Below are 23,256 nucleotides of genomic sequence, written 5' to 3' on the forward strand. Positions count from 1 at the left end.
ACAGCAGTTTTGCAGATTAATATTAATCGATTCCAGTAGAGCTGGGCTCCACAGGCCCAAGTGTCCACTCCGCTTTCTTGAGCTCTTTGCGCGGTGCCCATGAGCTGTTGTGCAGCGGTGGAAGCAAATTGTGGCACGCAGCGCCTCGGAAAAGCACCCCTGAGTGTGCAATGAGGGCCTTGTTCACATCGAGATTAAGGCATCTTTCCTCTTGAGACTTTGAGGGCTGCTTTTCTTGAGTGCCAGCGTTGGAGTGTTTGCCTTAAAGCGCTGGGACCTGCCTGCTGTTCCCCCCCACCCCGCCGTCCCCAGCCCCAGCTGGTGCTGGAGGCACAGCACAGCAGCCCAGTTACCAAGATACGGGAGAAAAATCATAAGGTAATTTAGGAAAGTTTTTCCGTCGTCTTAAATTAGGGCATCTCTCAGGAAAAAAAGAGCTGCAGGTTGCACTGTGGAGCAAAGCCAGCCTCGTGGCCATACCCTTGAGCGCCTCGTGCGCAGTCCCTGCGGCTCTGCTGGCCACAGGTGACAACCGAGCCCTGCCGCAACCCATCAGCGATACCAGTATTATGGCCCAGGTGTGTTTGTCTAACCAGGTTTTAAAGGTGTCTTGTGGCAGAAACACCATCGCCTTCCCAGCCGATCTGTTCCCATGCTTCACTGTTTGTGCTGCTAGAAACGTTTTCCCACTGCTGACCTGAATCTTTCTTGCTATAATTTAAAGCCCATTAACGCCCTGTGAACACACAGAACAAATTATTCCCTTCCCCTTCGCGACAGCCTCTCGTGTGCTTGGAAACTGCTCCCCCCCTCCTGCTCCCCTTCTCTTCCTCAGGCTAACCTCAGTGCCCTTGGGCTTTTCCAGTGCGTTTGCTCCTTTCCCCGGTGGTGTTTCTGGTTCCTGTGGCCACTCAGGCGCAGGGGTGGTGGGGAGCTGGGCCAGGCCGGGCGCGGGACTCCCAGCACCGTGGCGGCCCCACGAATTAGTCCGGCTCGTGAGCTCTGCTCCTGCGAATGCTTGTCTCTGTTGAGCAGCAACCTTTAATTCTGGTCATGAGCTAGGTGGTGAGGCCGTTTGATAGACCAAAAAAAAAAAAAAAACTTCCATATCAGCAGGGGGAAAAAAAAAATAGCTGTAGCACATTTTTCGTACTGTGAAAATCAGCTAGCGCAAATGAAGTGGGCTTCAGAAACCAGGCGGGTTCGTATTGTTTCTGAGCAGGCGCTTCAGGACGTTCTTCAGACTGCGACAGAGAAAACGCTGTTGAACACCTGAAAGCAGAACCTCACTGAGCTTTAGCTATGATTGCAAAGAAAACCTCTAGGTAGGAAAACACATTTGCTGTGCAATATCTTCGTTACTCGCACTGCCCCTCCTGGGTAAAATTGCTGCTGTTAGATATACAAAAGCTGTGCGATTTGCTGGCAGAATTGCAACTCACTTATCCTCTGCATATTTTTAACCGCTGAACTCAATTTCCTAGCACCGTTGCTGAGAGTTTGCTTTGAGAACTAATCGTATGCAGGGCTCTGCCTCGAGTCCCCCAGGTGTCCCTGTGTCTGCGGAAAGTTGGGTTAACACTGAATCTGCCTATTTTGTGTGTGCGAGACTGTGCAAGAGAGGATCGAGTGTGCCAGCGCACGTATTATCTTTCATTGCGGTCAGGCAGCAGGAGCAGCAGATGGCTGTAGAGCAACTGCTCAGCTGCCCGGGGAGCTGCCAGGCCGGCCATGCTGGCAGGGCATGGCCCCGCTGGGAAAGGAAGAGGTTAAAGGAAAATAAGCAGTGGTTATAAAATATTCCTCATCCGCTGGGAGGAACTGAGCCTTCTGCAGCATGTAGAACAGTCAGGCTTAAGGCCTGCCCCCAGGAAAGAAAAGACTTGCTGGAGCTTAACGTAATTTATATAGGGCAGAGCCCACAAATGTGGGCAGTGGCCTCTGGAAAGCCATTCTGTGACGGTCCTGTGTTGGCACTTCAGGAGCAAGGGCTTCACTTGGCCTGTAACTCCCCTTGACAGCTGTGCTCCCTGGAAAAATGCTGCTAATCAAATTCTGGAGCAAAACCCACACAGCAACTAGCAAAGTTGTGGCCGAGGCAAGTTTGTGGAGCTGGAAGGTGGTCTCAAACTCAGCCTTTTCGCAAACCTCACCATCATTAGAAGAAGAAAATAAAAAGCCGAGACCCTTTCTTCAGTTGAGCCTGCCCACAACCCACACTTCCAAACGCTAAGCAGGAGAGTGCAGCTGGTGTAACTTTGGGAACGTTGTCCCAGCTGGTGACTGCGATGGCTTTCAGCTCAGCTTCATGCTAGCGAAGGACCAAACACTGCCCTCAGTGACAGCATACGTCAGGCATCTAGCATGCAGGAAGCTGAAGCACAAACATGCACTACGCTCGTGTCCCGCAGCAGCTCGGCACCACCGCGGGGCCCAGCAAGAGTGCCCGGCGGGGCAAGCGCTCTGCAGCTTTCCCTCCGCCAGCTCCCTTGCTCAGACGTCTTACCAGAGGCAGCTCCATGGCCTGATGCGTCTCACACTGCGCAGGGACTGGCCTGTGCATCTGCTGCTGCTCGCAGCTCCAGGCTGTTTGATGGCAACAGAATTAATTATTCCTGACTCCTGCTCCTTTTGCTTGGGTCTGAATTTAGCCTATGAAACATGCCTCTGTGTTTGAATGCTGATGCATTCATGTAATTTCTCTTTCCAACTGTACCCACTGTGACAGAAGAACCATTTTTTTCCCTCCCTTCCAAACAGCAATAGGTGCTGAAACAGTAAAAGATGAACCCTGAGATGCTTCTCATGAAACTGCCAGGTACATATTTGCTGTCCTGAGTAAATAGATCTGCTATTAGTAAAACAGGGAATCAAGGTACTATACGCGCAAGTTTGTTACCAAATTACAATTCACAATGATTTGAGAAAATAAGGGTATTTACATACTCTAAGTGAGAGAGCAGAGTTGCTATATGGATGCCACCTGTTAAAATGAGAGTACACTGAATCCACTTCTGTTGGGATATATTTTTATTAAGGGTCAATAATAAACTCTAAAAAAACTTTGAATCATTTTTGTCACTATCTACCCAAAATAGAAACAGTCTATAAATGTAATGTAGTTGAATTTTAAAATAGGCAGGTTCCAGGCACAATGTAAATAACCACCATTTATAAGGTGCTTTCAGGTGATATAAATTCATGAGAGCAGGTATAAACATGTATTGATCTGCTCAGTGGAGAAATACAGCTCTGTATTACAGGGCTAGACCCCAGAAAACATTACATACAATATTTTGGCACTTTCTTTTATGCCAACAGTTCACTATAACTGGACGTATGAAAGACACTTAGCTTTTAAAAGCTATATTTAAACTTCCAGCTAAAAAGTAAACACCTCAGTAATTAGTACAGTAGTGTTTATTTCAAACTTGTTATCGGCTTTCCCATCCAGCATTGCCAAGCCCTTCCAAAGTGCACACTTTACAACGTAATGATAAATGGAGTATCCAAGCAGTTATTTGAGAGTGAGCTGTATGAGACAAGCAGCGTGTTAAAGGAATTTCTGGACAACGGAGGTAGTAATGAGAGAGCTTTTAATTTAAGCTAAGTTTTCTGGGCTGCTTTTACCACCATGGGTTTGGTTGAACTTTTAATGCACAAAGCCTATCTTCAGTTAGTTTTCCACTCTTTAAATTTGTTGGGATAGTATCACCTGCTGTGTAGTAACAACCAAAAGAATGTATGTTTCAATATAGTATTTTAGCTGTCCTCAGACACAGTGAAGACTCTAGAGTCTGTATTGCCTATTAACGTGAGCGTTTTTGGAGTATGATTTCCCATGCAAAAATAAGAATCTGCAGCTCCTGCAGAAATCAGCAGGACACTTACTTACCATATAAGAGATTTTGGACTGTGACAAGAACATAAAAAGACATACACACACACACACACAAAATCACACCGTTCTTTCATTCTGAAAGGAACAGTCTCCTACAATGTGCAAAATGAGACACGTACTGTGTTCCAATCAGTACGTCTGTTACTCTCAATTGGTTAGCTGTCCCATTCCCCATTGTTCTGATCATTGTTTTCCTCTTCTTCAGAATCAGCAGACACTTTCTTAATTCTCTGGATGACTGCCTTAATGCTTCTCTCCAGCTCATTACTGGATCCTTTACTGATATCTTTCTCAGTATCTCGATTCACTTTTCTTAGTTTAACTCCTTGCCTTATGGCAGAGAGGATGTCGTCTTTCACAGAGGCATAGGGATTTGGCTGTTCCACTTTGCGAAGAACACCTTCACCATGTTTTAGAGAAGCCAAAACCTCATCCATGGTTCCTGCAACAGATAAGTCAGTTGTTATCAGAAGAAAGAATAAGACAACCACACTTGGAGGGATGAAACTCCATCCATGTGCTCACAGTTCTTGCTTTCATATTTGCTGGAGACAGGAAAAGAGAATGGGCTGTTCTAGCACAGACTCTCACAAGCTTTTGCAGCGCCAGGTTCTGGAACTGAATAGTTAAAGCTTTTACACCTTATATTGAGAATCCAGCACCTCTTTACCATTACACAAAGTTGTGAGCTAAAGAAGAAATTATACACAAAGGAGGATGCTTCTTTTTCATTATGGCTTTATGTGCTTTCAAAAAAATATTACTGAACCAAAAATGTCTTTTATTCTATATTAGAAACAATCTACCATTCCTCCTAGCTTTCTCAGTTGCCTGCTGAGACTGTCAATTGCATTTTTGCTCAATGAAGAGAAAAATGAAATGATTTGAGTAGAAAGGCTTGAAACTGAACCACTGAGGTCAGTGGGAGTTAGATCAGGCTCTAAGCAGGTAGGCAGGTAGCTCTTTTCTGTATGGACTTAAAAAATAATTCCGATTTTACAACATGATTTAAATCTCAGGTGTATGTTTCTAAACTTCAGACCATAAAGGACACCATACTGAGAGCGCTTCTCCTGGCTCTCTCAGTACACATCATAATTTGTGTTTTATTCCTTTTGTTGGATTCTTTGTCACTAACTTCAGACTGTCAGACAGGGAAGTCAGCTTCCCTGGACAGCAGTCCGCAGCGACTCCTCCAGCCATAGGTCTAGGCCATCTGTGCTTCACAGCTAGAAGTATTTTTGTCATGGCCAGTGCGCAGAGGATCGTGCGATTAAAATCAAGAGTGAAAATCTAACATTCTGCTAAATCCTGTAGTACCTTCAGAGATTGAGATGCCAGAAAAGGACTGAGACCAGATCCACAAACTGGTCTTACAAAGCTTTCCAGTAAACAAGTCTTAAGTGTATTAAACACATGTGCTGCCTGGTAAAAGACCAGTTAGACTAACAGATAATAGAAGTAGTTCCGCTTGAAAAGTATGATGATACCTTAGAGATAATATTTTCAGCATCAGAATATGAACCTCTTCTGGCTTTTCAGGTGCGAAGTCATAAGTAGCCCTTGTGTTACTGGAAACAACCTTTTTCTGAAGTTGTTTCAGCGAGTTCTTATGGCAATATTTTATTGATTACCATTATAGCAATTAACATGCTGGTTTTCTTCAGGGAATAGACGTGTAAACAACCAGTTGGATCCCTCCAGTAAACAAAACAGAATTTTCCTTATCCAAAAATAAGGAAAGGACATCAATGTTTGCTGTGAATAACAGTAAACATTAGCTACTAACAAGGTAGCAATCAGACTGCCCGGTGTACAGTTCCTGTTGCTAATCAAAGCTTTTTATGAGTCTCTGTGTTAGTTATCCCATGGACCTCCTGGACTGAAGTCAGTACACTGATCTACCGGATGTGCAGCAGCCTGTCGTGGCAGCCTGACTGCGTCTCAGCCATTCAACTGCTTCTCCTTCCCCACCCCTTGGAAGCACTGAAGACATGAACTTTTCTACGTATTTCTACCTGCGGTTTGCCTCTTAACTGGGGAGTTACAAGGGCTGCTTAGAGGTATTATGAAGAGTCTGAAAAGGGAAAGGAATGTACCATATTTAAAGACCTGCTTCATTCTAACATAAGCTCTACTCTGAAAATTGACAATGAAAAATTGCTGCCTTTCCACTTAAATCAATCTCCCTGGCATAGTCAGAATATCTGCTTGCTTTAGAGATAAAAATAAGCCTGTTAGCAGGATGTAACCAGTGCAGGCTTAGGAAGTTGCTGAGCTCTATTCTCATCCAAACTGCAGTGTTTCAATTGCAGAGTTCAGCCTTCAATTACACCTCTATGATCTTGTTTATGCTAACAAAGTAAAGGTGTACCAGAGCAGAATTTTTGCCCCAGGAATGCAAGTATGCCAAAGCTATCCATCTGCCTTTCAAATCTTGGTAGAATTCTGCATGAATTCTAAGTAACTTTTATTTAGAAACTAAGTAAATTCTAGGTGGACACAGACTATGTGCACCTTGTAAATGTGTGTGGCCCAAACTGACGGCTCTGTAGTACGCAACACTGAGAGAATAACCTTAGTGCAAGCACAAATACACTCACAGTAGTCCTTCCAGCTGGACATGATTAATCCTCAAACAAAATGCTACATTCAGTTCAAAGGTGGCAAAACTGTTGCAAGAATAAACCTGGAAATAGAGGTTACTTCTCATCAGATAAAGCGACTAAACCCCAGCTCCTTGGAATCACTTCTGCCACCTTCCTCTCTTTTAAAACAGTGGGATTTTTGGTAACATGAGAAATGCATTCTCCACAGAACTATCAATGCTGTGATTAAGAATAGTTTAAACTAACTTGTAAGGCTGCTCTTAATGGACCAATCTAGAATTCTAGCACAGCAATTCAAGTCCAAATGTTCTAAAAAACTATTTACTTGGATGTCCAGCTTGACAGTGTTTCTCAAAACATGTTGAGTTACACACACTAAAAATCAGGGCCCTGTGAAGTATATCAAACTGGATACCCAAATCATTGTTATTCATTTAGTATCCTGACTTGTGGTCAGTGCTATTGTATGTGGTCTCTCAGACCAAGCTTTCTAAAAGCTTTGTTCTCTTGAGCAAGACTGCAGGACCATGTTAATGTCCAGAGTCAGAGGGAGGCAGAACTGAAAAATGCAAGAAAGGAAGAAAGAAAAACACCAGTTGATATAAGACCACTTACCTATGTAATTATTTACAGGCATCCTCAATGAGTCATCCTGTCTGTGCACTGCAGGGACCTCAGAGCTAAGGGGAAGTGGTTTATCCTCTATTGCTGATGGTGCCTTGAAGCGGAGAGGTAAAGGGGGAGGAGGAGGAGGAGGAGGAGGCGGGGGTGGAGGAGAGGGTGGTGATGCTAAGGATGGAGAGTCCATCAGCCCCTCGCTGTGCTTTTGTTGCTTTGAGTCACCAGCAGCCACAAAAATCCGGACAGGGATATCTGCTGGGGTATTCTGATGCGAAGCTTTAAGAACTTTGCCTTCTGCTTCTGCTAGCTGCATGCTCCTTGGCTGCTCCAGTTCTGGCCTCACTCTTGATGAAGGTGGAGGGGACAGTATTGAAGCCTGCTGGGTGATGCTTTGTGGCAGCTTGGGACTAAGAGGCTGGGGACGAGATGTTTTCAGCACAATTTGAGCTGGGCATTTCTGAAAAACAAAGGGTAAGGCAGGAAGTCACTTTGCCATTGGACTGGCAATAACAGCATCCCCAAAGAGACAAAAAGCCACAGAGAGCAGACTTGTACCACTCACCCACTCAAGCAGAAAATTCGATACTGAACAGAGTTAAAGGAATATCAAGGTATTTCTTTCAAAGTGATTTCCCCACTTCTGCTCTTTGGAACAGGCTCTGTACCTGGAAGCTATTTCCTTAGTGGATTCCTTCCACTCATTACACACAATCCTGTACTTCAGGCTACTCAAATGGTAGGCTCTGATCTGGACTACGCTCACATGTGAGCTACAGATACTTTTTGGCTTCCTGTTTTGAAACCACGTAAGATTACTGTACTTCACAATACTTGCCTCCCTGAATGTTTTCAGTCTCTCCAGTGTTTTCTGACGTTCTTGGCTTATCCAAGCTTTTTTCTTTTTCTCTTCCTCTTTTTGCTTGTCTCTTTTCTATATTAAAACACATGTAAGTGAGCATCTGTGCGTGAAAACAAGCTGCCAGCCTCTGCAAGGCTACTATTCAGTACTCACTATCTGTATGCTGTGATGCTGCTGGAAGCGTTTTTTGCTCTCTTCTGCCTGTTGCAGTCTCTGTCGATGGCTCGCTTCACATTGATCCTAGTGGAACAGCAACATTCATGCGACCCATGGTTAGTTCATGTTTACCGTGTGTGCAGTCTATGCCATTACCTCACGTGCAAAAGCCACTCTAGAGTGACCAACACTATATGCTTGGCTGTGCCAAAGAGGATGCCTAAGCACAGCAGGCGCCAGATGTGAGACCCTACACGTGAAGTCTGTACCCAGTACTCAGATCTGAACAGATCCCGCTGTCTTACGTTTAGGTTAAAAAAAAGTACCAACAGGCTCTGAAGAAATTTTACCCAGGTACCAGCTGGAGGGAATGGGTGCAAAGACATGAGAAAGAAGGGGAGAAAGAAGTTAGCAGGGCACTGCAGAAATACAGGGCTATTTTTCTTCTGCCCCTCATCTGCCATAGCTCCCACATACAAAGGGCAGGAAAGCAGAGGTATGTGAAACACAAGGAATGGCTAACAGGGATACCCTCTGTTAGCAACAAAGGGCCTCAGAGAAGTTGCAGGTTTCAGTATTTTCTCTGGGAGTCACCAGTTGTCACTGCACAGAGGGGGATTATCCACTTGGTTGGGTAAGCATTTGTAAATCATCTGCCATGTAGCTTTAGTGTTACATAACCGACAGACAGCAATTAAGTGAATGAAAATGGAAGCAGAGGAAGTATCTGCTGAGGAAGCAGTTGCAAGAGACAACAACTGTTCAAGAAACATTTCCAATGAGATTCCCATTTTGTCTGGCCTAGTGAGGGGTAGAAGGCCAGACAGACTTGGCTTAAACTCTACTCTCTGCCTCAGCAGGACTGCACAGGTGTAAGGCAAGCCTAGCTGACTGGGAAAGTCCACGAGAGTCAACTGTGGTCTCATTTATTTATTCCTAGTATTCTGCTCCAAATGGGAAGCCAAGATAAAAACTGTGCCTAGCACAGAACCGAGAGGCTGGAGAGAGAACTGCAGTAGTTAAACTTTCCCTCCCCTCTCATTCAAAGCTATAGTTAAGTATCACTGTGCGTGCTGTTCTGTCACTGCAGCTTCCTTCACTGCAGGCCAAGTTTTCTCCTGTGCTGCAGCTGCTTTATACCAGGCTGCCAGGGCAAAGCTCCAGCTGGCCACAGCATGGCTCTCCATGAGATTTAGCTGATAGGGAAAAACCTCCTGGGTTGCCCATGTAAGTCTGTGCTCCCTTAATACACTAGAGAAGTATTTGCACCACACAGTGGAGCATAAAGCTGGCTTAAAATCACATTGCCCCTCTTTCTGTTTTGTAGGCCTTGGCACCAAGTTGCATATCATCTTGTATGCTCCACCCAAAGCTTCCCTAGTTGTTTTCTGTCCATCCCTTGTGGGTCAAGACTTATGACATCAGTTAAAGAAGCTGCACGGCTCCAGGACTGCATTTACTTTTTTGTTCCTGAGGTAGGCTCTCCTCGCACAGACAGTTCCACGCTTTGTCTCCAACTGCTTAGTCTTCCGCCTCAGCTTCGTCATTTCTGACGAGTTAGCGTAATGTTGTCCCATTGTCTGTTCAATGACCTTGAGCTCCTCTGGATTTTCACATGTATCATAGTAAACAACTTCATCCTGTTTCTCTAAAAAGGCATTTGGCATTTAAAAAAACAAAAAACAAAAATTGCCACAATTATTTAAACATTTAAAGAAGTGAGGACGTTTTAAAAGCCACTGAAGGCAGCAGGTTAGTTATTAGAAAGGGTAACGCTTCAGAATCAAGCTTGGTCCTTCAAAGTCTTACGCAAACATGTAATGCTACTCACAGGGGTGCTTTGCTGGATCAAACTTATGCTGTTAGCATTTGCTCTTACATAGCTTCCTCTTTCAAATGTCTTTCTGTGCTTTAACTCCTACCTTCACCAACTGGAGTTTTTCTGGAAAACTGTTTTGATCAGCACTGGATGATTTATTTTCCTATTTATCAGGTTTTAATTATGCAGCAAGCAAAAGCAGTGTTTACTTCACAGTATACTACACAGTAATAGAGAAATCATAAACCACAAATAAGCATAAACAAGACTGCTGCCTAATTTGGTCATAAATATGTTAAGAAGAGACAGTTGAACTGGAATACATTGGTACTCAAGTAGCACCTTGCTGTAATCACCTCTTTTGTCATTAACAGGATGTATTTTGCAGTTTTTACATATTAAATTACAATAGTTTTGTGATTAATTTTGGGACACTTTTCAGCAGGTTCCCTGAAGGAAACTTCAGTTTCCATACATAGATCCTGTAAGAGCAATAAAGTTCTGTAGCATAAAGTTATCCCACATGCCAAACCTCTGCATGTATATATCAAGCTACTGTCAAGAAAAGTCACCAGTGTGGCTTTTTTTTCCACCTGTGTTATCGAATTACTTGTAGAAGACAAAATATCAGATGCTGTCCCTGCACCAATGTTTTCCAGTGATGCTTTCTAGTATCAAGCCCTGAGTAGGAATAATATCCTTTTTTTTTTTTAAATACAAAAACAGAGAAGGCTATATCACTGCTGTGTTTTGGACATGTCATTAAATATCTGTCTATTCTTACCTTTAATCTGTCTCCTTAAAGTTTCCAATTGTACAATAAGAAGCATCTCTTCATGTTTCAATACTTCAAGCTGTACATTATATAATTCCAGTTGGGTTTCATAATAATCCATTTCCAGCTCCTCTGCTACTGTTAGGTTCTCTTCTTGTTCATCAAGGTTCTCCATCTAAACAGTCCCAAAGAAAACAAACATTAACAGCAAAATATGCATGAATAACAGTGCAACACCAAAGGAAGGGCAAGTCTCCCTCCTTCCCCTGTCCCCCGGCCCTTGAGTTCACCTTACACCGACTGTGCTGTTCACTGGACTCTGCTCAGCCAGTTCAGCTCACCAACCTGGCATGAAACTGGTTTCATTTTCTGCTTGCTTACTGATTTGAATCAGCTTATGGAGAGGTGTGACAAGAGCTAGAGCTGGGAAAAGTGAAATGGCAGGAACACACAGCCAGGAGCAGGACCTCTCCCAGTTTTTGCCAGCAGTAAACTGTGAGATGGGCACAAGCTGTCTCATGTAGCTTCTCCCTTAACCTTTGCATCAGGCTCTTAAAAGTTGGTGAGAGTCTGTCAAACAAGCTTTAGAGAGAGCGAGCTATCGGCAAGCTGCTATCCAAGAAGAAAATTAGGGGAGAAAAACCACTTTCCTCTCCACCTTCCTTCTCACCATGAAAATATAAAACCAACCAGGTGCTGTGAATTAGAAATATACTGGCTGGTCATTTACTAATTTCCTGTTCTACTGTAGATTTAATTTGTGAAAAGCTTCATTCAAAAAGAGGTATTGTCCACTAAGCATGGCATAGCACCACAACTATTTTTTAATTAAAAGGATATTTGTACCCTTTGTGATAAAGATATTATTAATGATAGTTGTTCGCTGTGCTGAAGCCGATCAGGGAAGACTTCATTATAACCTGCACAAAAAACACTGCTCCTAAAAACAATTACATATAGCGGAGTGCATTAGTCTTGGAAAATAAAAAATAGGTGCTCCTGGCAGCAGTTAGATGGCATCAAGTAAAAACGATCAGAATATTAAAATTAAGTAAATATCTTTCTTTTGCAGTGTTCTCTGAAAATAATATCTCAGTCGTTTATCTTCCTGAACTAATAGTTTTAAAGGTTAATACCATAAATGCTAACATGACACTTAACTGTAAAAATGTTTATGCTAAGCCTTCCTAAGTATCCTCATGTGTGCAGGAGCAATTTCAAAAAATGAGCGATATGCATTTTTTCATCATTTAAAATCATGTAGAAAAATAGTTAGTTCAAGCTTTCTGTTCGCTCGTAAAATTATAAATTGATTTCTTTCTCATAAACTGCCAAGAAACACTTCTTTTTAATTTTAAAAAATATTTTAAAATACCTGGGTCAGCTCTACAATTCTGTAAAATGCTTAGCACAGAACTTTGGTGCTTTGCTGAAAGATGCCTTCTGAGCCCTGTTTCACAAAGGCTTTAAAAGTCTCTCCATGCCTCTTCAGTGGCTTTTGATGAGCCCTTCACAAACCTGTGACAGAAAAGCATGTTTTGCAGGGATCTTACATTTTTCCAAATGCCAATTTTCTTCTGTTTCAGACACAGTTCCCTTGCCCGCAGATGCTGAAGGGTTTCTTTAGCTAACATATACTTCAGGTTTTCCAGTCTTGGCAAAGCTGACGACCAGGTAGCTTGACCAAATCTTTTCTGATCTTGTTCCATCTGTTTGAGCATTGCTATAGATTAAAACATCACAGTAAGATATGAAAAATGCAGTGTCCTAATAACCCCTGTGTGTTCGTACTACCGCTGCAGTACTGAATAGGCTAATGCTATTAAAGCATTTCTGAAGCTTTTGAAATTATAAGACTGTAAAACTGAATTTATGGTTTTATAAATGGACTTAATCGTACCATGTAAACGAACGTTAACAATTACACAGCAATGTACTTCGTTAACACCCTGAAATCCTTGACGCTGTCACAGCAAGGGTTGAAGTTGTGCATGTTTTTTGCTTAGAGGTTTGCCGCCATAATTCTCAAGCCCTGATGACATCTGCATGTAAGCCAAATGCAAATTGTAAATCAAGCTAGTGAAAAGATATAAGTCCAGGTGAATAAAATACTCATTTCTTATGCTGGACACTCATCCTAACCTCAGGGTCTGCAGAGTGAGAACATCAAAGGTGATAAAAAGAGCTTTTTAAGCCCAAAGACAAGCATGAAACACAACCTTTTGTGTAAATTCACTGGGATTACCTGCCAGGGCCTTTACAGTTTCCTTGAAGTAGTTCACAGTGATATCCTGAATGGAGCACACAGCATCCTCCGCCCGCTTAGTCCATTCCTCAGCATCTTTCTGCAAAGCTGCTATTCTTTTAGGCCCCAGCTTATCATACTGTAAAGATTTCTGCAAGGAGACAAAATTCTCAGTTATCAACTGGTTTCTCTAGCGGTGCAGCCCACATTACACTATGCTGAGAGATGCTGCAAGTGAGGCAGAGCACAGTGGCAAACCTGACCTTCCCCTCACCCATCACAACGCAAGTCATGCCCATACCCTGCTCCCCATTCTCCAGGTTAATGCAGAACCTGTGTTGCCTCATCATGACTTAAACATTCACCTTGGATTAATTTATTTCTTAAAATATTTGTAAACCCTCGTCTTAAATATCATGTCCATCTGAAACGTTTCTCGTTGTTACTAAAAGTAATTCAGACACACTCTCCTAAGTGCAATGTTCTCGTCTATTTTTCCCATGTGTTGACAGCACATCACTGGCAGGTCCCCCTGTTTGGCAGTTCTTTCACACAGGAACAGGGATATAGAAAAGAAAGATAATATTTTCAAGCCCACAGAAAACTGATAGAGGGTACACAGGTACAAGACTAGTAACTGATTCTTCTTTTTTTTTTAAGACATAAATTTTAAATTAGCCTAAACTTCCTTTTAAGAGGTTATTTATACAGAAGAAAACTTTGAGTTACTTTAATTCATTACAGTTTTCACTTTAATTTTCAGTACAACATACTAGCTATTTTACCCTCACAGATTTAGACTTTCAGTACCGAAAAACCCTTGAGTCTTAAATTACAACTGTTCTGCTCTTTTCTACAACATTAACAGCTTGCTAGAATTTTAGCAGAGTAGTTAAGAGAAAATCAAAATAGCAGAGGGCTGTCTTTTCCAGGGGCATCATAGCTCTTCTAGACTATGGGCTTCCAGTCCAAGGTTCATGTAGAATTAAATGAACAAACTGACAAGTGATGTGCATTTGAGCTTGTACTTGCAGCAGGCTCGGGCAGTGACAGAAAACTGCTGTGCATGGTAAGATCACCTCTGCCTTCTCTTCTACCACCACAGCTGAGTTAAGTGCTACATCGGCATCGCTGTGAGATGGCATTCCCAATGGCACAGACTAATCTCATTGAAGATGGCCCTCCAGAGGTTACTGAGACCTCTGTAAATTCAGCCAACCAGAGAGTAAACCATGGACATGAGGAGTTTAGGGATGATTTTTTTTTTCTTTTAATACTTCCCACACTGGTGGGAAGCTGGCTGCGCTCAGCAAATGCAATCCTATTCAAGCCAATACTATGGCCTTTATTTCAGATCCCCTCAGGACAGATCTGCTGTAACTCTGAAACGTTCAGCCATGTTTGGTGGCTTGGCAGAAAAAAGGAAGTAGGTGAAGACAGAATTGGAGAGGCCAAAGATAATCAAGTGATTTGGGGTCTAAACTGCTCCACAAGCAGATGATATCCCACTACCTCGTTAGCCTTTGACTTCGTAAGGGCAGACCTACCAGGATTTCCAGTTTGTACAGGGTTGCCAGTTCACGCATATCTCTGAAAGGCTGCAGTAAAAACTGGTAGAATTGCGTTGCCATGGTAACCAAGTCCTGATAAGTTTTGTCTTCTTCTTCATAAACCTTCATCAAAGCCACCATTGTGTCAGCACTTTTATGCTGCTGAAGAACCTAGAAGGATAAAAGGTAAGCGTGATTTGGCTGCGCTTTGCATTTGTCGGCTGACTGCCGACCAGCTTTGGTGGAAAGAACTTGTCGTTTATCACCAGACGAAAGAGCCAAGGCTTCCCGTCACGCAGGAGAGTCGCTCCAAACACTCAGCAACCATCCCCAGCAGGAAATACCATTAGCGACGTACGCTTTAAGGGCACTAATTGCTGCATATTGCATTAGGAGACTGCATGAGGAATCATGCCTAGGGCCTTCCACAGCAAAAATGCTAATAGCTGTGCACAGCTGACTTTTTTACAAATACAGATGGTTCGCAGGAGAAGTCTGCATACTGTAAGGACGAGTAAGGCATCCTCAAACTATTCTTGCATCTCTTTCACAATTACTAAACGCCTTCTAATATGACATGAGTTTCTAGATCCAGAATTTTTGATTCCAGGCATGGAAAAATCGGACTTTCATTTAAAAATAAGAATTCAGAACTGGATTTCTACCCCGATATACCCTGCAGTTAAATTCCTTTAACATTTTTATAATTCATAATAGTTTATTCTAATCTCAGTCCTAGAAATATTACATTTTGTAACTTGTAATTCTTCCACGGAGCAACTGTCTCTTACTGATAGATCGGTATTCATTTACGGTATTTATTTGCCCCTGCGATGAGAAATGAATTTGGAAACTTTTCTTCAATTTGTTTATTAACACCAATCAAAGTTTCAAAGATGTTTCTTTGCTAGCAGGTAACAGATAGCATGGTGTGATCTATGTGCCAGGACAGAGGCAGCTGAGGAACCAGAGGCAAGCTCCGGTGAGAAACACAGACCTTCCAGGAAGGATATAGTTTGTGCTGCAGCTCCTTAAGGGAAAGACGGAGGAAACAGAGGGTGCTCAGTGCTGTGAAAATGAGGAAAAAACACTTTGAAACACAGGCCTGATTATGTTGCAACCGAAAAGCACTAGGATGAAACCCTGCCCATTGCTCCTGCCATCCAAGCCTGGGTACAATAGCGGGAGCAAAGGTCCCAGCCGCAGGATTGCCGGGAAGGGCAGAGGAGTCGGCGCGAGGCCACGGCCTGCCTGCCCTCTCCCCAGCCCTGGCATGGGCGGGACGGGGGAACGCAAGGGCCTGAACTGCAATATGCCTGGTCATCCCAGGAGCCCGGGGCAGCTCAGACACTGTCCTGGGGTCCGACTGCAGCAATTGAACAGTCTGTTTTTTAACATTGTTCAAGCCAAGCAAAACATTTGTGCACTTTCTGGCTCTTATACTGAAACAAGAAGCAGGGGTCATGGTTACCACTGGAGGATGTTTATACTGGTGAGAGAGGAAGTAGTTGTGAAATTTTAGTCTACTTGTGAGAAAATCATTTGTCATAGTTTTTTTTTTTGGAAAATCCTTGCATGTACACAATTTGCTATTCTTTTAGCAGAACTCCAGCTCACCATAAGCCAGAATGGTGGAGTGGCAGTACCGGTGGCAGTATTGTTTTGGGGTTTTTAGGACTGTTAACTTTGAACAAAAGACACAAAAAAAGGAAACATCTTCACATCACTCATCTCCTCTGTCTTACACTGGCAACTTCTGCACTCATACAAATGCATCTCCTTTTATCTCTAGTCATCTACCCCAGAGGATGAAGAATCTGAGGAAGACATGGCTTTAAACAGGAAAGAAAGATGCTTTGATATTTAAGGTTAGTTTGGAGCCAGAATACACAGGTTTCATTTCTGGCTTTGCTCTGTAGGTCTTGGGTAACCCGGCCTACGCTGCATATAAGGAACTTACGTTCTTGTGAGGCCCAGAAATACAACAGTACTGTTTAAACCATTCTTAGACATAGCTAATACATAGTTGATAAAAGCGGGAGAACTGGCACCAAGTTATACTTAACCATCAAATCCCAAACTGCCACATAGGTATTTACTCTTCTGCGCTGCTTACAAAAGAGCCCAAGGGCCAGAACGTATTTCTAATTGGCCCATGGACTGTCATAGTCACTCAGGTACAGAAACATTAACCTTTGTATCCAACACTGTGTATGAACTTCATGCAAACTGAAACTGTGTCTTTCTGAGAGGGAATCATGTTATGGCTGTTAAGCAACAAAGTAGAAAACACTAGGCTAAAGCCAATTGTCTCAATTTCTTCCCAAAGCAGCATCATTTTCATAAAATGCCTTTCAATAGGCTCTGCCAGGAGGTAGACTACAAAAAAGATTTAGCAGTAACAGCATTGGTGATCTTAAACGGCCTTTAAACCTTAGGTTAACACAGCAATGTCCTAATGCACTAGTTACCAGCCTTGAAACGGAGTGCTTAATACAAGAGAAAAAAAATCCAGTTAAGACACCTAGAGCAAGCAGGAACTACAATAACAAAGACAGAAAGGGTTAGTGTTATAATTATTCATTCTTTGGGCCAGAATTTGACACTTTGAAAAAACACATTTTTCTGACTACAAAGCGCCTATTTGGCATGGCTGTATGGACTGGCTTGGTTTAATTAAACAACTTTTGACAGAGCATGCCCCAGTTATTGGCATCGCTGCCAGAAGGCAGCCTGAGCCCTTCACAGGGGAGTTATTTGTACTCTCCTTCCCGGCTGCTATTCCACTCAGTGTGCAAGGCCGCCGGGTATTTTTAGCGATGTGTTTTCGCAGGAGCGCTCGCAGCTTAGGTAAGTGCCCCAGTGTCTTACACTTATGGCCCACAAGGAGCTCGCTAACTCCCCGCTTAATAAAGCCAGGCTTGCAAAGCCCGATGGGGCTCGATGCGCGAGCTCGCCGACGCGGCAGTCTCCGAACCACCCCAGAAGCGCTCGCGCGAGCACTAACCCAAATATCGGCCACAACCACGCGCGGGCCGGGCTGCTGCTCGCCACCTGGCCACCTGCAATCGGGTCACCGGCACGCGCACGTGAGCGGGCGTCGAGCAAGCCAAGCGAGCGGGACGGCGGGCAGCAGGCCAGGCAAGCGGGAGAGGGGCGCCAAGCGCGACCAGGGGGCGGCCCGGGGGGCCCGTACCCGCCGCAGGGCCTCCTGGGCGCGGGCCAGCTGGCCGCGCAGGGCCCGGCCGCGCAGCTCCGCCAGGCTCTCGTAGTACTCGTCGTCGCGGCGGCGCTCGGCGGCGAAGAGGGCGTCCAGCACCACGCGGCCGCCGCACAGCTCCAGCGCCCAGCCCAGGTAGCGCTCCAGCTGCCCGCACAGCTCCTGCACCTCGGCCTCGCCCGGCGCCGCGCCGCCGGCGAACAGCGCGGCCCACAGCCCGCCCGCGGCGCCGCGCAGCGCGGCGGGCAGCGGGGGGAAGGCGGGCTCCAGGCGCGGGCACACGGCCGCCAGCTGCCGGTGCACGCCCAGCAGGGCCTGCGCCGAGAACAGCCCGGCCCAGCTCTGCCGCGCCGCCGCCTCGCCGGCCGCCCCCTCCTCGCCGGCCGCCGCCGCCGGGCCGTGGCACGTCACGGCGAACTTGCCCTCCGCGTCGTTCCAGCCCGCCAGGAAGCGGAGCCGCGGCGGGCGCGGCTCGGCGAAGGCGGCGTCGCGCACGGCCACCCAGCCCTCCAGGCTGTCGGGCTGCGCCTCCATGGCGATGGCGGCGGCGGCGGCGTCCGCGGCCGCCGCGCAGCGAAACAGAAACTGACCGGCCCCTGCCGGGGCGGGGCCTCACCGCGCGTCACCTGCAGCTCGCGGCTCGCATTGGCTGGGCGCGGCTGGGGGGCGGGGACAAGGGCGGGGCCGCGGGAAGGGCGGGCGCAGGCGGAGGGGCCGGAAGGGCGGGGCCGGGGGGGGAGGGCCGCCCGGCCCTCACGCAGCCGAAATGGGGGGGAAAAAGTTTAAAAAAATAAAATAGCTGAGGAGGGAGCCGCGCGTAGGGGGCGGGTGTAAAAGCCTCGCAGTGTGAAATAAAGATAAAGTGTACTGGTAAAAAGCGATGGGCAAAGTGTGTAAGGGCCGGAACCCAGGCCTGAAGCAGCAGCGTCGCGGATCACCTCAGCGCTGCGGGAACGCTGGCTACGCCGCTGCGCGCAGGGAGCTTTTTGCCCGTTTCCTCCTGCCCCGGAGATCCGAGTAGTTAAACCGCGCTGGCCACAGAGCCAGAGAGAGCTGTCGCACGCGTGCAGTTTTCTTCCCAGCTGTCGTCCCCTTGGGCCCAGCTAAGGGACGAGGTTCCCCCGCCCCGGTCTGCGGGGCCGAGGCCCCGCGCTCGCCGGCTGCGGTTTGAGCGGCGCTGCTAACCCAGGCTTGCCGGGTACGGCCTGTCCTCTCCAAGCGCGAGCTCTTCGGCTCTCTCGGGTTCCCTGCCGCCGTCAGCGTCTTGCTGGGCCTCGCCGCGCAGCGCCCAGGTCCTCCGCTCGCCCCCTCCGGCAGCGCCCTGCCCCGAACGCCCCGCGGCTGCGTTGTCCCCGCGTCTTGCTGAACTCGGCCTGCTTTGCAGCCAGCTGGATTCTGAATTTTACCGGTTTTCGGGAGGCTTTTAAAAATGAGCGTGTGTAAGTGACCTCATCTAGACGGCGCAGCACAGCGAGGCAGTCAAACCAGGCCTGTCCTTAAATCAGGCCCAGCGCTAAGGTCGCTATGCTTATCAACACATAACACTTGAAGGCATCAAATGAAACCAGCTTTTGTAGAGCCTCGCTAATTAGGCAAGAAACATCTACCACGTAGGCACAGGCTTATCCCACCCCCTTCTTCTGCAAGTTGAATGACTTCAGGAAAATGGTAGCCTGCATCAGCCTGATCCAAGATGCCCTCTGTAAAAGGGTGTCTTTGTTTGAGCAGCCTGCCTACATACTGCTTTATGTGCTTCTGAGACGTGGGGAAGTGCAGTGGTTGTCATGAAGCTCGTATCTCCTATTCGGGCATTGTATGCGAGGCTGAATTTAATTTATGGTAAAGAAAATCTTATGTTCTGTCTTTGGAATTAAAGCTGACACTGCCAACTGTTCGCTAGATTAAGGCCTGCGAGATATTGTAGATTAACAATATAAAGGCAAAAATTAGTTCCCATTTGAAAACTAGTAAAATCTGTCTGACAACATAAATTTTAACACTGACTGCAGCAAAGGCTACATCATTTACGTGAAAACATTTCTGCTCTGATCTCACAAATGATAGAGGTGCTGTCAGCAGTAATACACTCGTGACTACATTGGAATTAATGTAAGGATGAAGGAATTAATTTCTAATTCCTTACTGAAAGAGCAAACAATTGGATTGCTAAAAATGTGAGGAAATGACACCAAGTTCAACTGGAAAAGGAGGAAAAAGTGGAGCTGTGTCAAGATGCAATAGACATTTCCCACTGCACTGTCCTCTTAATGTTCAAAGTGTGTATATATGTATGTATGTATATATGTGTGTGCGTGTGTGTGTGTGTATAAAAAAATAAAATGCAAAGTTCTCAAACATATTTAAAAATGTCTTGCCAGCAAGGTTAGCTCGGTAGCTTGTTCACAGTCAGAGGATTATGTCTGCTGGATAACTGAAAGGTTTGTGGATTTAAGCAGATATATGGAGCTCAAGTGCTACAGTAATCACAATAATCAGTGGTAATATATGGCCTATTTTTTTCACCAGGTGATCGGCTACTGACCATAGAATGAAGTGATACGTTCCTATGAAAACGCTCCTCTTACCGAGCCATTAACTACTTTCTGCATTGTAATTAGCTTTCCATGAGGTCTAGCATACGCATATGGGGAGCGGGGGTGTATATATATGTGCAACGAGTGTGTACAACATTATGGTTTCTGATAGCATTTGTCTAGAGTCTGATCTTGATTCCAACCAATTCCAGTAGTAAACCTTCTCCTTATTTAAGAGAGAGAAGGACTTTGCTATTAAACTTTCATAAAGAAAAGAACAGATACTTACATTTAATTTTCAGTAATGTTGTGTGTATGTGTCTATCCATTTGAGTTAGTTTGCACAGAATATACCTTTTGTGTATCAGACACAAGATACCCACCCTAGGAAAACATGTCTGGAGTCAGTGACTGAAATCTCTGTTGGGTTTTTTAATAGCAGTCAGAGAGTGCTCTAGTGTTAGGGAGGGGGTCTGTATAAATGTTCCAAGTACTTCACATCCAGGAATCACACAGAACGTTTATAACCTTTTTTCAGTGTATGACATTCATCCTGGTGACACTCAAGTAGCAGGCTGCTGAAGGACAGCCAGGGCACATCTATATTTGTTCCATTGCTCATTGCTGGCACGTCCCTCTCTGAGCAAAGAGGCGGTCTAGGGTTACTGCAATAAGTCTTCCAGCTGCAGCCATAGGAAAGTGGCAGGGAATTGCCTTCACGTGAATTAGTTTTTACTAGGTGGAATAAATTTGAAGTTTGATGTCACCTGAGCTATCAGAAGAATTTATGACGTCTTAAGATAGAAGGCAAGTTTTTAGGTTGTAACACTTCTTTGTTGTATGTTTGAGATGATTGATGGTCACAGACCTAAACGTTCTTCACTGTAATTATATCTGTGTCTGTAAACTGAGCAAACACATCATCTGAAAATCTTATTGAGGCAGCAGGGTTCCAGACAAGCTTAATTACGCTCATTTTAATTTATGGAATTTAATTTCATTTTAGTAGGAAAAATACTTGTTAATTCACTTTTCTAGTTAGTAGTAGCTTGTAAAGCAAGCCTTATTGTTATAATTATGGAGAAAAAAACTTTGCAGGAGCCAGACAACATTTTCTGGTATGTTTCAAGATCTTTTCTCTGTTTAGTAATGGTAGAATTTGCATGATTTATTTTATCACCTTTAGCATAAATAGTATTTCTGCCTAACTTCCGTATTTTTGTCTATAGTAAGATGTTGCTAGCTCTAGAGTATACATTTATGTCTGTAGTGCCAGAAGAGAACGATGAACTTTGGTGTCTGTTTTCTTACGGATCCAGCAGGCTGGAGTGTTTTCAGTCATTGATACGGAACTGGAGATTGGGAAGTTTCTCAGCATTTTTCACCAGTTCCAAGAGCTGCTTTCTAATGAGTCACTGTCTGTGTTGACTTTGTTAGCCAAGCACTTCTCAGGAACATTAGTAAAGTATTGATGAAATAAATTTGAGGTGAAAGCAAGTCCTGGAAACTACAAGAAGCATAAAAAGTAGTTTGAACCCAAAACTTAAGTGGAAGCTTCTGCAAAAGCTCTGATAACCTTAATGACTGACTGACCTTTTGGCTTTTTTCCAGGAGAAAATGGTTTTAAAGCTTTCATGTGCTTCACTAAGTTAGGACTAGATGTAACTAGAGTGTCATTACTATTCAGCTGAAATCTTTCCATAAACTCTTTTGACTATAGTAGTAAACTGCTGGGAAAATGGCTCTGAGTAGTTTTGTGGCTATGATCTTTTAGTGCTGGTGAACTGCGGAGGGCTGTGGAGACGCTGCGGCTCTGACAGAGCACCAAACGGTCTTTCTGTCCTACCATCATTTCGTTCGCTGATATTAATACCAGGCTGGTTGGAAGATGTGGGTTTGGGGAGTCCGCAAGGGGCAAATGAAGGTCCTGGTTGTGGGCAAAGTGCGTGCTGTTAGCGCAGGAGATCGCAGTACATTATATTCTACCTCATTCTCAGTATCTGAGAGCGTTTGAGGTTTTTCCATGCACATATATGTTTCTAGATGTACAGAGAGTTGAGTACATGTGTAAGAATATAGTAGAAGTGTCATGGAGAAAAAAAGTCTCCTTTTATTATCACAAACTGCATCAACAGAGCATTACTAAGGCTGCAAAGCAAGCTTGCAAATTAGAAAATGACAGAATTCACACTGCCTTTGTACCTTTAATGTTGTCCCATGTGCATCTGCTTTATAGCACAGGTTTGTGTTTCACGTCTACATATTAGTTTCACACCTCCCATATTGCACAAGAGAGACAAAGGCACAAGCTCCAGGTCAGAACGGATGTCTCTTCTTTCAGGGGTCAGTGGCCTGCCTCTTCCTAATTACTGTGCACTTCACCATGGGGATCATCAGTGATCTTTTTCAGAGAGCTTCATTTATGAAAAAAACATATATATGTTCACAGCATTTGAGGACCTCCAAAGAGGAGTATTTATTCCTATTTTATAGAAGGGACCTGAAGCCTGGAGAGTGAATAAGTTAAAGGAAACCTCCGGTTTTGAATGACAGTTTGAAAAATCCAGAGAAGGATTTTTCAGAGCATTTGCCAGTGTATTATATGACGTCAGTGGTGACAAGAGAGAGCATTTTACAGTATGCCTGACTAGCAGTTCAGAAACAGCACTTGAGAGGAGGCTGAAAGGTGAACAGGTTTCAAACCAGGCCTTCTCCAATTCTAGCTTAAGCACTATATGCACCTGTAGCACAGTCCCAGTGTTGAGCTGAAGGCAGGACTACTTGGCAATTTGTAAAACAGACATTGGAGCTATAGATCAGCTACTCAGAAAACAGGATGCACACCTAGAAACAGCTCTCTGCTATGCTTTGCACAGCAGTGAGAAAAGCCAAGTAGCCAATTAGGAAATGAAACTACTAGCTTGGGTGTTTCTCATGCCTACCTCCAGGTTCTGAGCAGTCCTTGGC

General features: G+C 44.8%; 1 protein-coding gene across 2 annotated transcripts; it reads right to left on the reverse strand.

The window, feature by feature from the left end:
• Nucleotides 1-3,012: 3,012 nt before the first annotated feature.
• WHAMM (WASP homolog associated with actin, golgi membranes and microtubules) lies at nucleotides 3,013-18,310 on the reverse strand. Of its 2 annotated transcripts, none has more exons than XM_068958484.1 (10): nucleotides 17,732-18,310; nucleotides 14,533-14,706; nucleotides 12,986-13,136; nucleotides 12,294-12,463; nucleotides 10,750-10,915; nucleotides 9,607-9,794; nucleotides 8,144-8,230; nucleotides 7,967-8,062; nucleotides 7,126-7,588; nucleotides 3,013-4,343 (listed from the first exon to the last, which is right to left on the reverse strand). In XM_068958484.1, exons 1-10 carry the CDS (start codon nucleotides 18,287-18,289, stop codon nucleotides 4,057-4,059), a joined length of 2,340 nt encoding a protein of 779 aa, XP_068814585.1. In that variant the 5' UTR covers nucleotides 18,290-18,310; the 3' UTR covers nucleotides 3,013-4,056. The 2 variants fall into 2 exon arrangements, with proteins under 2 accessions (XP_068814585.1, XP_068814586.1); XM_068958485.1 differs by lacking the exon at nucleotides 17,732-18,310 and adding an exon at nucleotides 15,533-16,230.
• Nucleotides 18,311-23,256: the final 4,946 nt, after the last annotated feature.

The sequence above is a fragment of the Struthio camelus genome, chromosome 12, assembly GCF_040807025.1.
Source record: "Struthio camelus isolate bStrCam1 chromosome 12, bStrCam1.hap1, whole genome shotgun sequence".
Taxonomy (NCBI): Eukaryota; Metazoa; Chordata; class Aves; order Struthioniformes; family Struthionidae; genus Struthio; species Struthio camelus.